We start from the raw sequence: 16,745 nt of genomic DNA, 5'->3' as shown, positions 1-16,745 counted from the left end.
AAAAACCTAAGTGGTCTGTGTTGATAATATTTGTAATTCCCTCTTCAGCGTTCAATCGTGGCTGTAAAACAGGGGTACGACGGTCTGTGAAGACTGACCGTTGTGCATTTCTCTTACTGCGACGACTGAACGCCGAAGACGGAATTACAAATGACATCAACAGAGACAATTTAGGTTTTTAAAAAGAAAGGTCCAGACAGCTGTCACCCCACCGGCAGGCATCTTCTGCAAAGCACAGCCACGCGAGCCGCCCGTCAGTATACCCGCCCGGTCCACACGTACCATGTCCGACATAAAAAATATTTTCTCGCGCTTATGGAAAAGTAATTCTTTAGTTTTTTTTATATGTTTTGCTTTGCATTTCGAGCTATCATCTGCATACCTTTTTACTGTTGCCCGTCGACTGCTTCATTTTCAAAATTCGCATCGAAATCACCGAACTTTGAACAAAGTTCGAACTTTGAGATTAAATGTAGCGATTAAACACTACTGCGAATTGAATCTTCAAAATAAACAAACTTATGGTATTGGAAGTGGTTAATATGGTCAATTTTTCTTGGATTTCTCACTCATCTGGAAAGTGCCCTTAGCGAGGCCTAAAGTGGGACGAAAAAGCCCCGTGAACGGGGTCCGTTTGACTGGTCAAATGCGCAACGAGCGGGAATAATTTAACCTTGGCACATTATTTGAACCCTGCTCTCTCGTTCTGCACCACAAACACCTGTCCAGCTGCAATATTCTGCCCACTAGTCTTACTTCCTGGTATGGTTTACGTCATTCTTACAAACTTTGACCCCGCGTAAATTCTGAGCGAGCAAATATTTTCGAGTAAATCTCGGAGACGTGCCTTTTCGTATCGTAAGGACTGCATGATAATTTTTTTGAACCAAAATTGTGGGGGGTCGAGCGCACCCATTGGATCATTTTGCCTGGAATGACCCAGCTGGCTCCTAATATCAGTCTTACTTTCTTCAGCTGTTCAACCTCCTCAGATTTCTTCTCAAGCTCCTCATTCAGAAACTGCAAGCGAGAGGTCTCGCATTCCTGGAAACAGAATTCTGCAGCTTAATTGCACGAACTTCCACAGCCACTCAACAATCACTCTAAGTTACTTCATATAAAATTAATTAGGGATTTACATCGCAACGCAGCTATGGGATGGGTGAAGGCACTGTGGGCATTCATGGATTTGGCCTGCCCTAGGGTTCTGTAATGCGCTTCAAAGCTGAATACAAAAGACCCTGATGTCCGATTCGCAACCTTAGGATGAGTATAAGCAGATATTATGTGCCATCTGCTGGAGGTCACATAAAAAACATTTGGTCCAAAGTACCCCTACACTTGCAAAATGGCTGCATTACAAAGCTATCAGTTTTTCTGCTCATTTTGATACCAGTAACAGAAACATTTTGTAGAAGAATTGATATGAAAGTTGTCCAACTATTACCCGAGACCTATAGTGGTTCGCCAAGGAGTCGTCCACGTCGGGGTTTGAGTTGATTGTCATGCGGGAGGAGTGTTTTAGTAGATAAAGGGTTTTCTCTTGGTGTTGCTTTTCAAGCTCCACCATCTTAACTTCGAACCCCTTCTCCATGGCTTCAATTTTCTTATTGGCATCCTCCAGGGCAGTCTTGAGCTCTTCCATTTCACATGTAGTTTCTTTCTGCTTCATCTTGCAGGTGTAGGCCTCCACGTCCTTTTCAGTCGCCTGCAGACACAGGTGCACTATTAACTCCAATGCAGCATGTCTTGCGTGCGTTACCATTTTGAGAAGGCAGGATGAGATGGCTTGGGCTTCTCGCATGTTGTTTGTACCCTCAAACATTCCCTGCATGTGTTTCTCTGAAAAATAAGAAAACCCAAAAGAGTATTGAGGTTCATTGCACGTTGCTCCCAATTTTATGCCGGGTGGTTTTTGAGCAGAAAGTGAAATTCAAATGTTGAGGCACAAACCAGAGTCAACTTCCAAGATTTTCTGTTGCAGTTCTTTGATCTGTGTCGTGTGGTCTTCAATTTCTTTCTGCAACTCGTTCCGTTTTTTGTGCAGAGACTCAGCATCTTCTTCCTAATTGAGAGGAGAGTTTGTAAACAACCAACATCCTCTTTCAAGTCTGCCAATGAAAAGTCAAGCTCTGACAAGCATAACAACAGACTGAAGTGGCTGGAAAAGTGAAGCTTTGATAAGAAATGACTGAGTGCAAACAATGGAGCCAGGAGTGTATACTGCATATTTTTAATTGTGTTCTTCACTCTGTATATGCCTGTATCAAGCAATGTCATGAGGAGAGAGAGATTGTCAGGAGAGAGTTTGCTCAGTTCAAGGGAGTACAGTCAACCCGCGTTTATCCGGACTTCATTTATCTGGATCCTGCGCTATCCGGTGTCATGCTGACCTGTGTCATACAGAGCTATTACTTAGGATGACCAAGTTCTGCGATGTTACCTGAACCAAATGAGAAGTCGCAGCAAGCAACCAACTCCCAGAGTCGGCTGAGAATTCAGCTGACCTTTTCACAGGCACCTTCTTTAGGATGCACCCAGTGCATCTTCACCAGAGCTAAGCGGTTCTAATTCGATATGACCGCGATACTATTTGGATGATTTTGTCAGCTTGGGCGAAGGGGTGTGGCTCGACCAGGTACAGCAGCACCACTTCGGCGCAAACCTCTTAAAGTAGCACAGAAGTCATTTTTAACACCCAGTTTTCTTCCTATAAAACTGTTAAGTAGGCCAGTAAGATGCACCATGCGAAGTAATTTACACCACAGAGTCATAATTATCGCAGAAATTGAACGCCGCAAAAAGCGACCGTGCGCAACGGTGGTGAAGAGCAGTATCAGCCTGTGATCTGCCTGGAACCTCACGCTGACGCTATAAGGAGAACGCTCGCTGATTGGCCTAGAGAAATGTTGTCTGCTACTCCGCTGTTCGGGGTTCTGGTAAAGCCTTTCTCCTTGCTCGGTAATGCTTCGGCCGCTCCTATCCCCAATTCTCCGGGAGAACTGGCAAAACAGGTTTACGGCGGCAAAGGGACAAGGCGCTGACCCCCTCTGACTGGTGAACAAGAACGAGTTCTCCTTATACCGTCATCGGTGACGTGGCATCATACCTCCTCATCCTCGTTATAGCTGGAGTGGCGAGTTAAGGGTGAACGCGCGGAGCCATGTTTATGTGAGTTTTTTTCTGGGAAACAAATTGCACACATCAAAACCTTTCGTGCTATTCTGTATAATGACACACACACTTTCATCAGATGTCTTAATCTGAATTTTTTTTGGATGGCCCTCTGTACTCCTTTAAGATCATGTATAGCGAGCTGAGCACATGCTCTCAGGTTTCGTAAAGATCACGAGACTCACCGCCAGTTGGGAGTCTCTGTTCTTCCAGAACTACAGTACCCAGTAAAAGTTAGAGTTCATTGTGATCAAAGCATCCTCAATCTTCCCAAACTCAAGAGTCATCAATAGTGTTACAATAAGACTTGACTGCATTCTACTTTTGTCTAGATCTGTGCACTTCAGTGATTAGTGAATGTACTATGTGAATTAGTGCTGGGCCAATCGTAAAGCTATGTGAAGAGGTGGTTAAGATAACCACTTCCTGCACCTAGACAATGAGACGACCTGGATTCAAATCCCAACAGTCAAAGTTGTTTTTTGGCCATTCTTCAACAAATTCTCAAATAAGGATGCACAGTCCATCCAGCATGCAGTGTCTACAGGTTTTCCCGCCCATTTTAGTCCAACTGCCATCTGATTTAATCCAGGTTCCATATGAAATAATCCAGACGCCATTCAGTTTCATCCGGGTGCCATCTGAAATAATTCAGGTGATATTCAATTTAATCCGAGTGCCATCTGAATTAATCCATGGTGTTTTTAAGCATTATAACCATGTATTCACACCAGGGACATCCCCATAGAATATTCTAGTGGGAGGAAAAGTAAAAAAATAACTGCTGATGGGACTGAAGTTTTGCAGTGTCTTTTGTTGAACATTCGCACGACGTCAAGGTATTGGGAGTTGGAAGGGGAATTATAGCAAACGACGCCACTGGTGCTGTCGTCTGCTACAGAATATCTTCTGACTGAGCTGCAGGATATTCCACACGGTTAGAACAGCACGAAAAGGCATGGCTCACATAGCAGATGAAACCATTGGTCCTGTCGTCTGCTATGGAATATCTTGTGATTAAGCTGCAGGATGTGCGTGATATCTTTCCATGCTCTTCAAACCGCAGGGAATACCCTGCGGCAGAGTCACAAGATATTCCTTCGCACACGACAGGACCACTGGCGCCGTCTGCTATGAACATCGTGCCTTTTCGCGCTCCGCTAACCGCGTGGAATATCCTGCAGATCAGTCACACGATATTCCTTAACAGACATGACCAATGGTGTCGTCTGCTATAGTTCCGCTCCAACTCCCGATATCTCGGCGTGGTGCGAATGCTCAACATAAGACGCAGCAGAACTTAAGTCCCGCCAGCAGCTTTTTACTTTACTTTCCACTACATGTCTGTAGAATATTCTGCGGGGATGTCCCTCGTGTGAATACATGGTTATAGTGCTTAAAAACACCATGGATTAACATGAAAGAACTGATGTTCTGAGGCTGGAACAACAGCTCGAGTCCTACAGCTGGCTAACCTTTTCAGTGACTTTCATCTTTCACCATGGATTAATTCAGATGGCACCCGGATTAAATTGACTAGCATCTGGATTTTTCCAGATGGCGCCCGGATTAAACTGAATGGCGCTTCCATTATTTCAGATGGCACCTGGACTAAAATGGACGGGAAAACCTGTAGCAAGCAGACTGCTCGGAAAACAAATCTAGAAAGGCAATGCCACAAACATTATGTACGCTTTGTGACTATGACACTGCAAAAATATGTGGATGTCAATTGTGTATTACAGTTAGTGATGTGCAACGAACATGCAAAATGAAAAATGAAAGAACAACCTTGAACAAAACAGAAATTAATTTTTCAGAACTGAAGAGTGTAGCACACTACAGGTTTTTCCTTCATGCAAGACCAAATTAGTTCTGGGAAGCTCTTATCTTTATCACGTAATGTCACTTACTGCTGAGTTTTCTGCCAGAGCCTCCTTGACGGTATTCAGCTGCTCAGCAATGATCTTTCGACTGTCCAGCAGTGACTGAAGGTGATATTCTACCTTTTTGCTGTCTGAAAGTACTGCTATTTCCTCAGTCAGCCACGCCTGGAAGAGAAAACACATTCTATACTGCCCGCAGTGAGTTGCTCTCATGCCATCTGTCACTGGGCGTAGCTGTATTACATTTCCTTTTACCTTAAAGGGGCACTAAACTGATGGTTGTACTTTGTCTAGAAAACTACACAGAATGAAAGTAGGGGTTTCACTCTACCTAAATATGTGGAAGACTGTGTAGTTCAAGTGCTTTAACTATTTAAAAAACAGATCAAAGAGCGAAAATAAGTGCAGCTCTCCCCTTCGTCTAATGCATCAGCAGACGTCACTCGGCTACAGCAAACGGGGCAGGCTCATCCCCGAATGACATTTTGCATCGTCAGCCAGTCTTGGACTCCCACAAGGTCAGCCGCAGGGGAGAACCCGAACCTGTTTGCTGTCGCATTGTTGCGGCTCCGTGGCTGTGAGGGGTTTCACTTCAAAGAATAAGTACGGCTTATAAAGAAATCTCATTTCTATTATTGATGGCAGCCGGAAAAGATGTACAAATAATACTTTGTGGAAGGACATTCATCGTGAATGTAGTGTAGTGGCTCTGAAAAAAAAAAAAAAAACACTTATTAAAAAATGCAGCAACATAAGTGGTGGCCCGCACGAAACGTCAAAATGACGTTGCTCCTATTGTTGTGAGAACTTGAAGGGCGGAGCAAGTTCAAGAAATAGTGCGCAACGTGTTCTGTAATTACTGTGCTACTATGTCGTTGTCGACCTTCATAATTTAAGAAAATATGTTTCAGAGTTAAATGGACATATTCGTGCCGATACATCATTGCTCTTATATCAGTTTAGTGCCGCTTTAATGAAGGCCCCACAGTGCACCGGAAAAAGTGAAACTACCATGGCTTAAAGAAAGTGGTAGCAAATACACTGGAGCACTCCCGTAATATGACAGCAAGGAAAACACCATTTCTTCGATAAACAGTGTCCTCTATGCAGTAACCTTGGGCGAAAAAAACCTGTGGCCATAAACGTAGAACCAGAGACAAGGAAACAGGAAGAACAAATGTTCTGTAAACATGACATGTTTCAAAGAAACCTACTTTGATGCGAGAACTGAGCATCGCCACACTACAATTGCCACGGTGCTTCTTCCAGTCCTTCCGCCTCCCCGCAGCTACTTCTAGGCGTTGTTTAGCTGCTACGGCCTCATTCATGCGGCGCTGCATGACCGCCATGCGCAGGGCACTCTGTCTCTCCAGCTTCGCCAAGGCAACCGTTTGGCGCTGCTCCTTTAACTGCAGGGCACGAACCTTGCGGTCCATCTGTGCCTGCGCCTTCCGGTGATGTTCAGATTCTTCCTTCAATTGCCGCATGAGGCGCACGCGGGTCTGCTTAATGGCCTGTGCAAAATTTGGCAACACAAGAAAACAATCATTTAGTCGCAAAGGGCTCAGTAATAGCTCATTGGCCGTCCACACTGTCTATTCCCACGGTATGCACAAAATGTTTCTTCAATTCTACCGTTATTTCTTGCTGGAGCTTGCATGCTTTTTGTTCAGTCTCTTCCTTCATCTTGACGAGCTTGCTCTGCTCCTGGACCTTCCTCCTGAGTTTTGCAATGTGGTCCTCCAGCTCCTGAATGCGCTTCCGCCTCTGCTCAGACATTACTCTGGAAAGCAAAAACATTGTAGCTTGCGTGCAATCAGCCTTTGTCAAGTTGGCCAAGCTGCTCACTTTGGCACAGAAGAAGTCTTGACTGTAAGGAGAGCCTGAGATAGTTCATCTCTCTCTTTCTTTAGTTCTGCCATCTCACTTTCCAGATGCCTCTTGCTTGCCTGGAAAGAAAAAATCCACAAATGCACAACAAGCTCGCAAGGGCTCAACTCGAGAATATGCAAGCTCTGCATTCATTATGCGATCTATCAGGAGGAACCATGCAATTTCCTTCTCAGTCGAAACCATAAGCTGGAACCAAGTGGGGATCATGCTGGTTCTGAATGGTTCGTGTGGGTTTGAACTGGTTCCAGCTTACCACGGGAGACCAGCTGAGGCGGTCTAAGCAAGAAATCTGACCAGCTGAGATGGTTCCACCAGAACTGGAGTTCATGTACAATTGGTTCCCAGTTGAAAGGGTTCCAGCTGGATCCATCTGAGCTGGACTATGCTGGGATTTGTTCCATAAGCCAGCTTAGATGGAACCACTTGAGTTTCCAAATGGTTCCAGCTTGTGATTTTTAACTGGGATGTCTTGTGACAAGTTGAAGAATGTTCTTGAGAAGCAGCAATGTGATCCACAGCTAGGAAAGTCAGGTTGCACTTGCCATCATTGCAAGCTTTAATTCTTTATAACTAATGCCTTCGCTATTTTGTGTATCTGTCACTATGGACACTGTGCTGTGCTGTTCACACCTGCAATATCGTCAGAGTCACTTATTCGTCAATGCTTTAGTCAATGCTTCGTCAATGCATCTAGGACAGCATGCTGATCAAAGATACCATGTTTACTTAAATAAAAGTGCATTACTCGTTGACAGATCATTGCAACATCTAGGAGTCACAACATCAGTCTGAACGTACACGATATGCACAATCACAAGGGCAATCATCTCCATGATTCACAGAAGTGTGCCCCTGCTCTGCTTGCACAGTGCAGAACTGCTGCGTCATAGTTCAGTACATGCCAGTTTTGAGTTGGTTATGCAACCGAAATAATGCAGTTGTGTGCATGCCTGATTCACCACAGTAAGTCATGGAAATCATAAATGAACATTTGAGTCAGTAGTGTAGCCAGAAAAATATCTCTGGATGGGTTCTACGGAAACTTCAGACGGGGAGAGCATTTCACCCTCTTTTCCCTCTTCCAAATGCAGTACCAAAGTAAAGATTGGGAGGGAGACCCCTCTCTAGCTACACAAGTGACTAGAACTGTACTCCCATAACTATTTTTTTAATTCAGTCTTAGCGTCGCGAAGCAACTGAGGCTATGAGTGGCCTACAGACGTGGACAGCAGGTCCGAAGAGCCTGCCGGAAAACCCCAAGAGAGCGCAGCAGGAGCTGGAATTCGAACATTCATCACCTCCCAGTCTCTGCGTGGAAAGCAGTCATCCAAATCACTATGCCATGGGAGCTGGTGTCCCATAATTCTAATCCCGTAATCCACGATCATTGAGCATCATAATCAACCTATCTTTCTCACTTAACGTCTTCATCCATCAGGAAACTTGGAAATATGTATGAAAAAAATAGTAAAGAAAAGCTAGCTGTTCCTCAATGTGGTCCTAAACTTGGGGTGAAAATACCCTGGTCCTAGGCAGAGTTGGATGGTGCTATCCAAAAAAATTGAGAAGCATGATTCTTTGGCATCCAAAAATCTGTTGATACTGATGATGATTACTATTTTTATGGCACAGCAGCGACAAAGGCTATAATGCGCCAAAATGTTGTTAAAAGTGTCATCACTTAAAAAAAAAGAATGTGACAAATTCAATAGAGACCGACAGTGGGGGGGAACTGAATCATGTACCTCTCATTTGCCCATCGAGTGCACTAACCACTACGGAATACTGGCATCTGCTTTCGGACAACCGACCAAGGGGCTTCAATCGACAAATGGGATACACTCTCTTCACAAATTGTTCATGTTCTTAGGCACCTTGTGGCTTGTGCTGTGCACGCCTGTGCTCATTCAGCCTCAGAACAATTGCTTTGAAATTAAAAAGTGAGTGTGCAAGTCATTCACCTCATACTCTCGGCGGACAACCTCAAGCTGAACATCATTGAGGGTCATTTTGGAAGCGAGTTCTTCCTTTGCTTGTAGGACCTTATTCAACTGCTCGAGCTCTTCACTCATGGCTGCTCGCCGGAAGGTGCGGTTTAGTTCCTCCGCTGCAACATCTTCTGCATCTTCCTCAGACTGCCTTTCTTCAAAGTTTGATCCTTCGACAAGGTCGACAGCCTTTTGTGGCTGATGAAAGGAAATTTTTAAAAAGTTGTCAATGCTGCTAAGGTACCTCCCAGAGAGACAGCGTACCTGCAGCTGTAACCTGCTTGTCTCGTGTTGCAGTTTCTCTTCTTCCTGAAACAGATTCCGCATGAAGATTAAACATTGTAGATGTAAAAATATGTTCTCCAGCATCACCTCCTTATTAAATCCTAATTAAATTGTTTTAATTAATGAGTAATAAGTAGGCACTTCATCCAACACTTGCCTTATACTCGTGAATTGACCTCTGAATGTCATTGAGAATCTGCGCCTTCTCTTCATCGGTGGTTGCACATTCAAGACTCCTAAATGGAACATTTTGTAAGGGGCTTCATATTGGAACTGTCAATGCTCCAGAATGTTGCATCAAACACCAAGAAAGAGAAAGAAAGGAATAGACTCAAAGCACAGATGCCTCCTTATAGCCTGTTCGTTGTTCTACAAAGCGCAGGTTTTCTGCATTGAAAGGACTGTAAATGAACACCTCACAAAACGTTGTCCACCTTTTTCTAGGGGTGTACGAATCTGAATATTTGAAGTTGAATCGAATATCGAATGGGGGAAAATGATGAATACTGAATCAAATATTTGTGCCCTTTGCACTAAAAGTTTGCAGTTTGTAGCCCATGGCTTTAGTGTACTTTTTCTGTCACTGTCACAAGAGACATGCAATTCTTCTGTGGAAAGCCCCTACGCTTTAATTTTACATGATAGTGTTTCCTGCTTTTCAGGTGAGCCTACACTTACTGGGGTAATTAATGTGATTTCAAAATTTTTTTGTCAGGCAGTGATATGTTACATAGATGAGGTTGTAATTGTTTATGAATAATCACAGGTCATTTGTGAAACAAACAAATTGGCATCCAGCCTCAGCTTTGCCATGAACGCCCTCTGCTTCTTTGCTGGAGTGTGTGTCTCGCCTGGGGAAGTTGTGTTGCTGAGAGTGTTGCTGCAGGCATTATTCAAGAGTCTTTTTAAACAGACATTAAATTTAAAAAAAATGCCAGCACAGCTAAAGTGCACTTGAGAGGGCCGCCGCCCCTTCCTCAGGCGAAGTATATACAATTACCTTGGCTAACATTATCTTAAACTAAACACTGTTCCGCCTGTGTTGGTCCTTCAGCACTGGCAATTTCGTAAAGCCGGCTTCACCTCATGCACGGAAGCATCAGGTGCAGCCCACTTTTGGGGTGTTGTTCATATTCGGGGTATACTCGAATATTCTGAAAAGCGAATATTGGATATTGGATTCGCGAATCGAATACTTCGAGTGATTGATATTAGATTCGAATTCGAGAACTCGAATATAAGCTTCTTGTAGTTTGACTGGTTGATGGGGCACTACGTCGAAATGACATGCAGGGGATCTCGGGGAGGAGCATGAGCACGAAAGAGTGCAGTGAATATTTTATTTGCAGTGAAGGTTGAAAGGCAATATGTACTTTATTGGTGTCAGTAATTTTTGGAGAAAGTTTACCGTCGGCAACATAGCACAGTGCATAAAAAAAGCACCTTGTATACCTGTTGAGCATCCCTTTAAAGCTTGCCATTAGGTTTCATAGATTTGTTGTCTTTGACCCATAAACACATTAAAAGATTTGTTCGAAATGTTTAGATCACTGGTTCACTTACTGAACTTTTGCAGAGAGCGCCTGATTCAGGCTACGAAGCTTCTCAATCGCCATCTGGTCCTGAAAAAGAGATTGAAATTAAGAAAAATTCAGAAAGTAAGCAGGCATCATGTCCCACTTCTACGGTCCCAATCCCACCAGTCTGGTTGTAGTGAGGCATTTGGTCGCAACTGAGCTGAACAGAATCCCAGATTGTAAAAAGATGCAGTAGCAAAAGACACACACAAAAAAAAAGGTGCCTTCGGCTTTTACGTGGCCCCCTCCGGGTCTAACAACATCGTCTCCCCCTTGTCTCCTTGGGGAATGGGGAATATGGTCACTTTACCTGAATCAAACCAATCTTTTCTGCAGCATCTGTGCTCAGACACAAAGAAAATTGGCAGAAGTGGGGAACAAAACTTCTACTCTGCTACTGCTAACCTGCTCTTCTTGTGCAGTTATATTGTGATAAATGTAACGTCAATCTGCACTGCACAAAAGTGCACCGCTCCAACATTAATGCTTAAAAGCAAAGCTCACCATTATGTGCTGCTCACTATGAAAGCTCAGCTGGTCGAGGGCTTTGTGTAATGCCTCCCTCAGCTGCCTGTTGGTATCGTGCAGCTTCTCATTGTCTTGAAGGAGGAGTTTTTTCTCTTCAAGGATAGCACGGAAGTCAAACGGATTATGCTCTTCTTTTGCGGCCGAGTCTGGGCTCTGTCCTGTTTGTTCCAACTGTGCTTGCAGCTGTTGGACCTGCAGAGATTGTCCTGTATAGTTAGCATCAAGAAAACCTTGATTTGCAAGCTACAATAACCAACTGATGAAATAGCACAACGATAGAGAGAAGGAAAGAACTGCCTTTCAAAGTGGCCTCTCGGGTGCAAAGTAAAGAAATGAATTAGATTACGAGCAACCACACTGTAGTAGGCGCAATCCAGCTGCATCAAAATAGCGAGTCAAGCAGCAAAGCTAAAATGGCAAGCAATTAGCAGTTGGTCAATCTGAATAACCAATGAAATGTTGCAGCAAAAGTTCTAACACTTAATACACATAGTTGTCATAAAGATTTCCATAGGTCTGGCATACTGGCATATGAATGCCAGAGCCAAACACTTCTCCACAGCAAAGTACTATCACAGAACCGTGCGCAGAAGAGCTACTGTCAACAATACATTTAAGGGATGCATACCAGCTGGCGCAGCTTCATCAATTCCATCGCCTGAGGATCCCTGTTCACGACGGGCTTGTTTTTGATCTTACGTGCACGATCAGCGTACCTCAGCGTGTTCAGTGTCTCTTCAAAGTTTGAGTCAGCTGGGCTAATGCATGCTAGCATTATGGTGTTGCTGTTGCCACCCAAAGAGTCTGTCAGGATCATAAACAAGTCCTGTTAACAAGGTGTATCCAAAATAAAGCCTGTTTGAAGCACATACTGCAACAGATAGTGAATGCAACAAACTGTCAATGCCAAGTAATAATGAGTGTTATGTAAGTGTGAATAGTTTGTGCACCACTGTGTGTGTTTGTGCTGTGTTTTCTATTAGCCCATGCACAGACATTTACAGCACACACAAACTTACAGCACACACCAGAAGCATGCGGAACCACAGTGGAAGCTTCATGTTGCAGAAACATCCAAGCAAGCATTTTAGCAGAGAGTAGAGCTTGGGACAAGAGTTCACGGAACACCGGGGTGTCGCATTTCTCCACTCGAGCGACAGACTAGCAGCAAATAGGAGCGGATACACATAGTGGGACACGCACATGTGTAATGAGCCAGTCACCCATTTCTAACCCGATCTCTTCCTGACTGCTAGCAGGGGGTCGCTCCGATGAAGAAGCACGCCAGTGTCGTGTTCCGTAAACTTTTGTCCCAAGCTGTACCTTGGTAGGATATCAATTCCGCAGTAAAACAAACTTAATCACATATTTGCAGGTTCCCCCTTCACAATCAGCTGGCAGGACATTCAGAATAATGTGGTTCATTGCGGTCAGGACAGCGTTAAAATTTGGACAGAGTGAACAGCTTTCATTATAGCAAAAACTTGGGTGCGGCTCGAGTAAGAGGAGACTGCACGCCGTCCAGACGCGGGAGATCACGATGACTCAGTGTAACACATACACTTGGAATGTAAGCACATCCAATAAAGCGGAGAGTATATCACAAATGTTGGTTGTGCTGTTTGGGGGCTAAATTTCCAACAATGATAGAACACTGGCGGCGAGGAACGGAGAAGTCCTGCAGCTGGGAAGGGTGAAGGAATTCATGCCCGGCACCAACTGGATGCCGTGGTTTCAGTTGTTTGAGGCCAACGACATCACAGAATCGGCGAAGAAACAAGCACTACTGCTTTCCCTGTGCGGTGAGATGACATTTGAGACCCTCATAGACTTCGTAGCCCCGTACAAGGAGGAATACAACTTTTAAATGTGCATACGCGATTGTGTTGGCGACTGAAACAGCAGAAAGGCAACACCACCAGATCCGGTCAGTGATGGAAGAGGTGTTTCTGGTGTTTGGGCCCTCATGAAGCAGCGTCATGTCCACACGTCAAGAATTCTAGTGAGTTCTGTAAAAAAAAAAGGGGGCACACAGAGAAAGCGTGCTACTCAAAGAAGAAAAAGAGCAAGAAAGACCACAAGGACATGAATCAAGTGGAGCAAGCCTCTGAATCAGTGACAGTGTTTTCAGTGACGCGTAAACAGCAGCCAAAGTTTGAAGTCACTGTACACTTGAACGGGGTACCACTGAAGATGGAGATAGATTCCGGAGCAGCTTTTCAGTGAGAGCACATCCAGGGGATTGTGCTGACAGGGCCCTACAGTTCTGAGTACAGACAAAATTTTTCTTCAGATTATGGGTTAGCCATCTGTGGAAAAATAGCGGTCATGGTGGATTTCCATGGGGAATCACATGCATTAAATCTCACAGTTGTTCACGGTTTTGGAGCTAGTCTGTTGGGTCGTGACTGGTTCAACTGTTTGGGTATCACTGCCGAAGGGATCCACAATGTGAACACGCTGAATGATGAACGTCACTGAAAAGGTTAGCCAGCTGTAGGACTCAAACCCACATCTCCTGGATTGCTGGTCCAGGGCTCTACCAATTGAGCTAAGCTAACACGCCTTCTCAGCGACTTCCAGGGTGCGTCATCTGAAGGGCTTTGTACGTATTTGTCCCTTCTATGTTGTTCCAGCCTCAGAACATCAGTTCTTTCACGCTGAATGGATATGCAGTGACTGCAGGTTTTCCACAACTGTTTTCGAACAATCTGGAGGGTCACAAGGGCAACCAGTGCACATCGCCTTGATACCGTTTACCGCCAAGTACCGTTTGCACTACAGGAAGCCATGAAAAGACTCACTCATCACTCCACTAGACTTGCTCGTCGAGCGAGGACTACTAGAGAGCGTGAAGATGGTTACGCCAGTGGTTGCTGTTAGAAAAAAGGATGGGCCAATAAGGCTCTGTGGTGACTATCACAGTACAGTCAATGCCTGTGTCTGCCCGAGCGTGCATCCGCTGCAAACAGCTAATGAGCTCTTGGCATCTCTGCAAGGTGGAAAAATATAGTACTCCAAGGAAGACCTAAGAAAGACCTATCAACAGCTGCAGGTGGATGAAGAGACATCAGAAGTGTTGACTTGGAAGTAAAAATGGAGTTGGAGTTGGACTTGGACATGGACTTGGAGTAAAAATGCTGCCGTTTGGCATCTCAATGGCACCACTGAGTTTTGAACAATACATGGACACTGCGTGGGTTGTCCTGTCTTGGCTTCAGCAGGCGGGCATTCGAGCCAAAAGAGACACGTGCAAATTTGGAGTAAAAGAGATTGAGTTCCTGGGGTTTCGTCTGGATGCAGAGGGCATACATCCCACTGAGGACAAGATCTGAGCAATTACAGAGGCGCCAGAGCCAAAATGTAAGACAGAGCTGCAGTCCTTTCTGGGTCTAGTAAGCTTCGATAATGTGTTCCTGAGAGACCGTGCTTCAGTGGCAGAAAAGTTGCATAGACTGCTCGATAAGAATGCGACATGGGAATGGGAAGAGCACAAGCAAGCTTTCAGGACTTAAAACAGCTGCTTAGCTCCTTAACAGTCCTAGCACAATTTGATAGCAGTCGTCCACTGATCCTGAACTGTGTCTTTAAAAACTTCTCCCTGTGGTGTAGGTACAGTCCTCGCCCAAAAGAATGACGAAGGGGTAGAGGCACCCAAAGCTTTTGCATCCAAAACTTTGGGCAAAAGTGAAAGAAACTATGCATAGTTAGATAAGGAAGGTCTTGCTATAGTGTTCGGTGCAACGCACTTTCACAGATTTATTGCTGGACTGACTTCATATATACTGACCACAAGCCCCTACTGGGAATCATGGGATCTACAAAACTTCTTCCAGCCATTCTTTCACCCCGGATGATTCGTTGGTGCCTAACCCTGAGTGCATACGACTACCAGTTAACGTACCTACCTTGCTGACAGAACACAAACACCGATGGACTAAGCACTCTGCCACGGCTTGTGACAATGGATGAACCCACACCTCCGGGGGACATACTAATGCTTGAGGGGCTAAATTGTCCTCCACTAACAGCAAGTTGTGTGGCTATGGCAACTGCAGAAGATCCAACCTCATCGAAGGTGCATTCCGGATTGCAGTTGGGAGACACGACCATATGGTTGGGTCAGGAAATGCAAGATTGCCACAGAAGGAAGAGATTCCTGAACAGAAACGACCAGAAGAGCCATGGCAAGTCGTGCATGAGGATTCTGCTGAACCCATAAAAGGCTGCATGTACTTGCATGTACTGCATGCAAGGGCACACCGCGAAGTAAGTACTCTGGCGGGGGGGGGTATGTTTACTAAGGAAAAAAAGAAAGGAAAGTTAAGCCAGATGGATGTCAACTTGTTATTCCAAAAAAAAAAAAAAAGTGAAAGGGGTAAGACAAAAAAGGCAAAGAAAAGAAGAAAGCAAAAGAAAACAAAAAGAAGGAAAGAAAAGGAAAAGGAAAATGAAGAACACAAAACTAAAGCTGAAGAATCACAGACTCCGGCGGGATCCTATGATGCATGCAGAACTGGTATTAAGAGGAAGGAAGAACAGAAAAAACAAAACAAAAAGAAAAAACAGAGAGAACGTAAACAGTGAACATGTGCACAACTGAAGGCATTACGCCTTTGAAAACTGAGTGCAAAAGGAACAAAATGCATATTCAATGCATTTTGTCCCTTTGTTCGGTGTTTGACTCGAAATGCGCGCAATATAATGAATATGGTCAATGAAATGGAGCAGCGGGAGTTGAACCCGCTCCCAACGGATATGCGTTCCGAAGATCCTACCGTTACACCTCTCAGCTGCTGACACCTTTTCGACTGCTTCGTTTCATTGATCTGATTGCTTTGGGCGAAATTCAGGCTATGTGTTGTGTCATCCTCTGTGTTTCTTCGCCTCACCTTCTACTGTGATAATGAGTATGGTGGGCGGATACATATTTTACAAATTGCAAGATGCATTTTTGGGGTTGGTGCCTCTTTGCTCTTTTGACCCAGGTGCGCCGAGCCCCAAAGGTTGGTGTCAGTCTCTTAGCGGGACTTCCTGGGGGAGGCGGCACCCCCCCTAGTTCATGTTCTGGGGGGGCAAGGGCCCCCGCGCCCCCCCGCAGTCGGCGCCTATGGTTGCATCTCATTTTTCTCAAAAATGCCATCTTCGATTTCCTTGATTATTTTTGAAAAGGTGGCGTCATGTCTCTACTTTAGACACCAAGTGAGACGATCTTTTATTTTTCTATTTAAATTTATTTCTCCGGCAGTCATTTGTCGATAAAGGCACTGCGTTCTCACTTAAATGCTCATGGAGGCTAAGGCTTTTGAAAATGCCATCAAAGTGCAATCTTGCCTGAATTTCACAGTTTTATCGGCCACCAGGAGAATTCTAGTCGCTATATGCGAGCAAACGCGTTCGCAGCGATCGTTATA

At 44.7% G+C, this 16,745-nt stretch overlaps 1 protein-coding gene across 1 annotated transcript in view; it reads right to left on the bottom strand.

The window, feature by feature from the left end:
- Nucleotides 1–16,745, bottom strand: part of LOC135387439 (chromosome-associated kinesin KIF4A-like) — a 30,182-nt gene that overhangs the window by 3,631 nt on the left and 9,806 nt on the right. Inside the window, exons 7-20 of the mRNA XM_064616658.1 lie at nt 11,960–12,135; nt 11,308–11,523; nt 10,790–10,848; nt 9,384–9,462; nt 9,206–9,250; nt 8,915–9,139; nt 6,909–7,009; nt 6,696–6,843; nt 6,275–6,574; nt 5,088–5,225; nt 1,954–2,065; nt 1,763–1,842; nt 1,448–1,708; nt 967–1,044 (exon numbers count right to left, since the gene is read on the bottom strand). Of these exons, the coding sequence (XP_064472728.1) occupies nt 967–1,044; nt 1,448–1,708; nt 1,763–1,842; nt 1,954–2,065; nt 5,088–5,225; nt 6,275–6,574; nt 6,696–6,843; nt 6,909–7,009; nt 8,915–9,139; nt 9,206–9,250; nt 9,384–9,462; nt 10,790–10,848; nt 11,308–11,523; nt 11,960–12,135 (2,018 nt within the window). The remainder of the gene's footprint in view (nt 1–966; nt 1,045–1,447; nt 1,709–1,762; nt 1,843–1,953; nt 2,066–5,087; nt 5,226–6,274; nt 6,575–6,695; nt 6,844–6,908; nt 7,010–8,914; nt 9,140–9,205; nt 9,251–9,383; nt 9,463–10,789; nt 10,849–11,307; nt 11,524–11,959; nt 12,136–16,745) is intronic.

The sequence above is a fragment of the Ornithodoros turicata genome, chromosome 1 (assembly GCF_037126465.1).
Source record: "Ornithodoros turicata isolate Travis chromosome 1, ASM3712646v1, whole genome shotgun sequence".
Lineage (NCBI taxonomy): Eukaryota > Metazoa > Arthropoda > Arachnida > Ixodida > Argasidae > Ornithodoros > Ornithodoros turicata.
The sequence above is the reverse complement of the archived record's forward strand: the minus strand, read 5'-3'. Positions and strand labels throughout refer to the sequence as shown.